Source organism: Podarcis muralis, chromosome 1, assembly GCF_964188315.1.
Source record: "Podarcis muralis chromosome 1, rPodMur119.hap1.1, whole genome shotgun sequence".
Classification (NCBI taxonomy): domain Eukaryota; kingdom Metazoa; phylum Chordata; class Lepidosauria; order Squamata; family Lacertidae; genus Podarcis; species Podarcis muralis.
The window spans coordinates 16,122,747-16,130,599 of record NC_135655.1 but is presented as its reverse complement, the minus strand read 5'-3'; the positions used below and the strand labels follow the sequence as shown (position 1 = coordinate 16,130,599).

Here is a 7,853-nt window from a genome sequence, read left to right as displayed (position 1 = left end):
GTTTCTATAAGTGGATCTGTTTTTACGTGTTTCTTGCTTTATGGTCCTGATATATTTGTTTTAGAACTCTATAGTTTATTGTTGTAACTGACCCTGGGACCTTAATGGTAAAGGGCCATCAAGTTTTTAGAAAGAAAACAGATTTAAGGATCACTGCTCTTTGACACAGAGGCTGAACTGAACACACAGAAGGTAAAATTCACACCAACTATTTTTATTTTTATTTTTATTTACTTTGGAGCAGCACACAGAGCAAAATTTGAGCTCTGTCTTATTTGTTGTACCAATATGCCATGTGAGACTGGCTTTCCAAAATGCATGCTTTTCCATTCGGTTCTATACAAACTGGCAATGCTATCAAAAGACTCCACCCCAAAAAGTTACCATGAGCTTTTTTTTTTTATTAAAAGGATTCTTTCTCCATCTGTTTAGCACTGCTGAGAAGAAGAAGAAGAAATAGAGTTACTGTCTGATCCTAGGCCTATGCCCATCAAATTCCATATGAGATACTCCAAGTGCAAAGGATTACAGCTTTATAACCCAAATAGCTACACGTTACTTGCAACAAGCTGTTGACCTTATGGGGACTAACGTTTAGCTCAAGTGAATTAGGACAGTTGCAAAATCAGGACAGGTATTGAGACCAGTTCCCTCCATCCCCGTACCTGCCATAGAATTCCCACTTTGGTATATTTTTCTCCTCTTTTTCCTCTTCCGCTTTTCTTCCACAGATGTCATCCTGTCTCCAGCAGCCTTCAGTGTTCTGTGGTCTCACCAGTCACCACCCATAATTATAACCTTAAGTACTTGCACCTGACCTCGAAATTTCTATAGGTAGGGATGGTGTTGCATTGTGGTAGCTGAACTGCATGTTGGGATTTGTAGTTAAAGGCCAAAAAAAGATCAGGGAGGAAAAGGGGGGAAGTGGGCTTGGAGAAGGGTGGAGTTTAGCTTTTATTTCAGTTCTGAGTGAGTTGTTGGAAAAATAATATTAAAAAAACTAAGCATTTTTCTCTGCCATTTTGGATTTCTTAAAACAATTTGGTGATGTAGGTGTCAGGAGCAAGCCAGCAGTAAATCACACTGTGCAAGTGGAGTTAACTCTTTATCAGCAAAAACACCATTTGTCAGGCCGAATGAGCGTGGCAACTCCTCCTCAATAGGTCTTGCCCCCATAATGCAGTTGTTGAGACTGAAGGTCCCCAGCTCTCCAGGGTTTCTTCCAAGCAATTGGAGGCTGCGTGTGTGCATCACCAATCTCTCCTCCACCCTTTTCATGCCTCTTCTGGCTCTGGGAAACAAGCAGAGAGGGGAGATTTTTGCAACAGGAAGGGAGACACCCATTGCTCTTCACCAGCCTGACATTGCCTCTTGACTTATCTTGCCTTTCCCCACCCCCTCCTGCTTCAGCTTCTGCCTCTGATTCTAGACTTCTCTCTGCCATAGACTCTTCCCTGCTCACTAAGCCCTGTTGCTCTTCAGCATCCCTCTTATGAGAGGAGGAATCACTTGTTTCTTGCCCTTGGTGCCGCATAAAAGGCTTTCAAGTCCTCCTCACCAAATAAGCAAGAGCCCTTGAAAGACATTGAAGCCAGGTTGACCATGGTGCCACATCACCATTCCAGTTGCCAAATTTTACACATGGCCACTTTTTAGCTTTGGTTGTTTTGTCAGCTCAAAACACACCCATGGCACCATTGGAGGGGAACAGAGGGGAATGAAAGAACTGAGGAAGGCTTCAAACGACAACAAAGAACTTGCAGAAGGAAGAAAAACAGGCAGGGAGAATCAGATAAAAACCGCTGAGAATAATCTGTGGAAATCGGGGAAGGAGAAAGTTGATAATCTGATCTTCTTAGGTGTGGTAGGGAGAGAAACTGGAGGAAGAGGCTTGGGGTGCTGCCTGCCACTGCAATTTGGACCACGTGACCCTCTCCTAGGTTTTGTGGGGGCTGTTGACCCATTGTCTTCTGGAGGCCTACATGCCAACCCGGGGACAAAAAGCCTCATTTGAATCCCTGCATCATGTCAAAGTAACATTAACATCGGAGGACATAGATCTGTTCAACTCATCCACACTCTCATTGGTCCTGAGATTTCTAGTCACAGGGTCAAGAGAGGCTTTCCTTTTGTCCTGCATTTTCACCAGGAAAACCCACTGTTTACTGCTGAATTGGAACAAATGTCAATTCACAGAAAACCCGATCGGCATTTGTTCCGATTCAGTAGTGAATGGTGGGTGTTCTGGGGGGGGGAAACAAAGGTCTCTCAGACCCTTGACTAGAACTCACGGAACGAAATAAATTGTGGACGAGTCTTTAGTTTAAGAGGGGACAAACAAAAAACAACAACCCTTGAGTGACAGCTTTCTTCTTTCCCAACGTATGTTTTATTTCACTGGTGCCATTTAAAGACATGCTTATTTGAGAAACTGCGAAAATTCATTTATACCCAGCAGAGAGAGAGAGAGAGAGAGAGAGCAGAAAAGTACCCAAGGTAGCCAGGTGATTCATTTCAGCATCACTGTAGAATTGGAAGGAAACATTAGTGAGACATTCCCAGCCACGCAATCTCCACAAAACTAAAGCATTAAACTATGTGGGACTTGGGTGCTTCTCATAGTAAGATTGCAGGTGCACAAGGCTACAACAGGGCGACAGAAACAATGAATGCAGGAAGCTGCTTTTACCCAAGTCAGGCTATTGGTCTATCTGGCTCAATAGGTCTACACCATAGGTAGGCAAACTAAGGCCTGGGGGCCAGATCCGGCCCAATTGCCTTCTAAATCCGGCCCACGGATGGTCCGGGAATCAGCATGATTTTACATGAGTAGAATGTGTCCTTTTATTTAAAATGCATCTCTGGGTTATTTGTGGGGCATAGGAATTCATTCATATTTTTTTTCAAAATATAGTCCGGCCCCCCACAAGGTCTGAGGGACAGTGGACTGGCCCCCTGCTGAAAAAGTTTGCTGACCCCTGGTCTACACCTATTGGCAGCAGCTCGATAGGATTTCAGGTGCGATCCTTTCCCCCATCCCTACATTGATATGCTGAGGACGGAACCCAGGACCTTTTGCATAAATCACCGTGTCTAAGCTGTCAGGGAGTGTCCCAGGGTATGGTCCGAAGGTCCACCTCTTTGTTGAAGCCAAGCGTGTTTGGGTCAGTGTGTGGATGGATGACCACTTTTGGAACCTGGTACATCTTGCCTTGGGTTCCATGATGGGAAGAGGGTGAGTTATGCATGCGTGTGAAAGTAAATAGATAAATAAAATAGAGCACCTTCCGTATGAGCAGCGTCTTTCTTCTGGGGGGGGGTGCAGGGAGGAGCATACCCCTAAACGTTTTGTGAATCTTTGTACTTTTGTCAATTTACTGTATTTATTTCCCCCAATTTGAACTATAAAATGGTGGTTTTCTTGAGTCAAAATGACAGTACTCCTAAACATTTATTTTTTTTTAGGGGGGGAAAGCACTGCGTATGAGGATAAGCTAAATCAGCTAGGGGCTTAGAAAACAGATGACAGAGGAACATGTTAAACACAGTGTGGAGAAGGAGAGCATTTTCTACCTCGCAGTACCAGAACCTTGGTCACCCAACAAAACTAATCAGTGGTAGATGTTATATGTCAGATTCTTCATGTGCTTATGCCCTTCAGTCGGAAAGCATTTAGACCTAATCAAAAACACTTCCCCTTTTCCGCCCTGCAGTACTCTATCTGTCTGTCTCTTTCCATTTTTTTGCTTGCCACCCAAGCCAGAGAGTTCCTGGGCCGAATGGACAGGCACAAGCAGAAACCCACAAGGCGCTCCCATGTCTTCTCCTAGGTCTCTCTGCAAGGCAATGGTGGCTGGACCCCATTCAGACTGGTAGGGCAGGAGGAAGACAACAGTAGTAGGAGCCAGAGTCAACGATAGGCAGACCCAATGGCAGCCATTGCTAACAAACTCTAGTTTTGTGCCCATCCTACCACCTGCTGAGCTCTACATGGGCAACATGTTACTAAGGAGGAAGAAGCCAACACCTAGGGCCACCCTTCTGGACTTGGTTGCAAGAATGCAGGCCAGTGGGCTGAGGGCAGACAGAGGTAGATAGGACAGTGGCACTCGCCCTGATGCACCAACCTCCAGTGAGAGAAGGTATGCAAGGAGGACAACAGAGAAGAAGTAGTGCCCAGACAGAGAATTTGCTTCTGCCACTGCCCTGCCCACAGTTCCTATTTGTTACACATCGCAGCGAACAAGAGCCCATTCTGCTACCTCAAGTCTGGGTGGTGCGCAGTTTCTTTTGCCGTAGCGTCTCCCCAACCCGCTCTAGAATCGGGATGTCCTTTGACTTCCTGACAACTGTTTGGTCAAGCATAACAATGTCGCTATCCAGAGGTTGCGGCAAAGGAGCCACAGGTGAAGTTGGCGAGAGTCCCACAGCTTCCGAAGGCTCCACATCCATGAGCAAGGCCAGGTCGGGCACCAGCTCCTGAACTTCCGCCTCCGAGTCTTTCGGAAGCTCAGAGCCCCTTGGAATTATTCCGGGCAGGTTGATCACCGTCCCTGTAGAGAGACTTCCGTTTGCTCTTTGGGCATCGCTGCTGGGTTCCATATCAATGTCATCGTGCCTTCTTGTTGATGGAGGAATCCACCTTGCAGGCATTGGGAAGGGTTCTGATGCTTCCCCTCCCGATCCAATCAAGTGCATTGTAGGAGCGTGCGCTGCTTGGGGCCTTCTGTTGCTAGGAAGGTTCACACTGAAGTCAGGGTGAATTGAGAGCTCTTCCCAGAATCTGCCACCGGAATCTGGAGGCTAGCATAATGACAAAACACTGTACCATCATACAAATACAAGACGTGCTCATTTACCCAAGTGGAATATGAGAGAGAGAGAGAGAGAGAGAGAGAGAGAGAGAGAGAGAGAGAGAGAGAGAGAATGAGAATGTGTACATACATTATGTGTCTGCATAGGTAAAGGTAAAGGGACCCCTGACCATTAGGTCCAGTCATGACCGACTCTGGGGTGGCAGTGCTTATCTCGCTTTATTGGCCGAGGAAGCCGGCGTACAGCTTCTGGGTCATGTGGCCAACATGACTAAGGTGCTTCTGGCGAACCAGAGCAGCACACAGAAAAGCTGTTTACCTTTCCGCCAGAGCGGTACCTATTTATCTACTTGCACTTTGATGTGCTTTCAAATTGCTAGGTTGGCAAGAGCAGGGACCGAACAATGGGAGCTCACACCGTCGCGGCAATTCGAACCGCCGACCTTCTGATCGGCAAGTCCTAGGCTCTGTGGTTTAACCCACAGCGCCACCCGCGTCCATAGAGGACATCTAAAGCATTCGGGTATGCAAGTTTCCGTATGTTTTACGATGTCCAGCTAGAGATGGATGGAACAGCTCAGTGCTAAAGCACAGACCTTGCATGAAGAAGGTACGCCCCTCTGACATAATGCTGGACAGTTTCTCACCTGCTTAACTGTTGCCAAGGACTGTAATCAATGATATAGTCTATTATAAGGTCCTTGGGGCAGAAACCTAATTTTTTTGCATAAAGCACCAAGCTGCAGGTGGCCAGGACTCAGCCCAGGACCGCTTGCATGCAAAGCCTGCACTGCAAGCAGCAAGTTGCAACTCTTTCCCACTTTTAAGGGGATTAGATAAGGCTCCGTCCTTGGGGGGCACACTACCTCCAGGATCAGACCGCCAACAATCCCTCTGAATACTAGTTACTGGAGACAGCAGCAGGAGACGGCTACTTCCCTTACGTTATGCTTGGGATGCTGGACTAGGCAGGCCTTTAGACGGAGTGGTAGGGCTGCCTTTATGTTCTTTTGGGGAATGGCGTTTTCACGGAACTGTAGAGTTGGAAGGGACCGCAAGGGTCATCCAGTCCAGTCCCCAGCAATGCAGGAATCTTTTGTTCCATGTGTGGCTCGAACCCACAACCATGAGATTATGAGTTCTCATGCTCTAGCAGCTGCACTACCTGTAAGGGGGAAAGTGGGGATACACTCTTCTCTAATGCATTTTAAAAATACATTCTTGTTACGATGAACGTGAAGGCAGGCTACTCTGCCAGTGGGGTTCTCAGAGTCTCCCTCTCTGAAGTTGGAAGGTGCATGTCCTGCAGTTTAAGTCTCCCAAGCTTAAATGGCCAGCTCAGGTCTTCATAGAGATTTGCTGATCAGAAGCTCTTCACGAGATTTGCAACTGCACCACGGAGACCTGAACAACTTCTTAAGGAAGCTGCTTGCCTGCCCTAATTCACGCTGCAGCCCTGGTGAGAGATGAAACTGGGGAGTGTCTCTTTTCAAAGTCACGGAGCTTCATTCAATTCAGGGAACATCCAGGGATTATGCCCAAGATGCGTTTCTGTGCTAAGAACTGAGCCCTCCACCTCATTCATTCATATACTTCTAACTTCACTTTCAACCAGACGTCTCCAAGACAGCCAACAAGACATACAAATTATGCCTTACAAAAATGTGCATATATATATATATATTCCTATAAATATTAATTACAAGCAACATGAATCCTCGCACAGTGAATTTCACAACTGATCAGAGATGTGAACTTGCACTCTCTGCAGCCACTACATCACCCTTTGCTAGGTCTGTATTCTATGGCCATCAGGCAATAATGGGTGAGTTTTGTGGAAGATATAGATAGAGCAACACAGCTGCCTGCAATTAAGGACTTTTCATGGGGTGGGGGCATGCAATAGCTATGGATGCAGGGAGAAGACTGTCAGGTGGTCAGGTGACAAAGAGGACACAGGGCTACTTCACTTTTAATAGCTGTATAAAAGGTAAAGGGACCCCTGACCGTTAGGTCCAGTCGTGACCGACTCTGGGGTTGCGGCGCTCATCTCGCTTTATTGGCCGAGGGAGCCAGCGTACAGCTTCCGGGTCATGTGGCCAGCATGACTAAGCCACTTCTGGAGAACCAGAGCAGCGCATGGAAACGCCATTCACCTTCCCGCCAGATTTATCTACTTGCACTTTGACATGCTTCCAAACTATTAGGTTGGCAGGAGTAGGGACCGAGCAATGGGAGCTCACCCCATCGCAGGGATTCAAACCACCGACCTTCTGATCGGCAAGTCCTAGGCTCTGTGGTTTAACCCACAGCGCCACCCGCGTCCCTTAATAGCTGTATAGAAGGCAGGATTTTCCACTTCTTCTACTACCCAACTATTAAAAGAGAAACAGTCCTTGTTCCACCTAACAAACCTTGGCCACAATAAGCCCTCACATTTCAGATTTTGCTGTTGCACCACTGTGCATTCCTACGTCTTCCCAGACCTTGTACCCCCCTCTTCCCTCAAACAAGAGAGCACCCTCAGGACACCTTGTGACGAAAAGCTGCACTTCTCTTCCTCAGCTTCATGGAACCTGTCGTGCAAATCACACTGAACGCTCCCTTGGTGCAGTTTCTTTTCTTCCGCTGTACATCTGTCATGGACTGGAGGGGAAACACTTGTTTATTGCATGGTTGCGGCTGCGCAAAGAGAGGAAGTTACCTTTTTCTCCGTGTGCAGCAGAACAGTCTCCTGCCCTCCTTGTTTACATGCCCCTCTAAATCCCTCGTGGGTTTTTCACAGTGCAGGGCACCCAGGGGCAGAGGAGGGGGGGGATCCTGTTGCACTAGTGCAAATGTTACTGGTTTTTGTTTAATTAAACAAGAGCACGTGGACAAGGGTGGACTTTGGTGCCCTGCGGCGCAAAGACAAAATTTGGTGCTGCACCCCCACCCTGTCATGAGGAAGACTTGGCTAACTGCCGCGTGAAACTAAACATGCAGAGAGCTTCTTTTCAGTTCTTTATTAGCAGTAAATAAAAATACATGGAGACCATG

General features: G+C 47.1%; 1 protein-coding gene across 1 annotated transcript; it reads right to left on the bottom strand.

Annotated features, from left to right (window-relative positions):
* Positions 1-221: 221 nt before the first annotated feature.
* Positions 222-7,626, bottom strand: LOC114585565 (uncharacterized). The gene is made up of 3 exons (XM_077924004.1): positions 7,347-7,626; positions 4,263-4,803; positions 222-1,291 (listed from the first exon to the last, which is right to left on the bottom strand). Exons 1-2 carry the CDS (start codon positions 7,455-7,457, stop codon positions 4,264-4,266), a joined length of 651 nt encoding a protein of 216 aa, XP_077780130.1. The 5' UTR covers positions 7,458-7,626; the 3' UTR covers positions 222-1,291; position 4,263.
* Between the last annotated feature and the right edge of the window lie 227 nt (positions 7,627-7,853).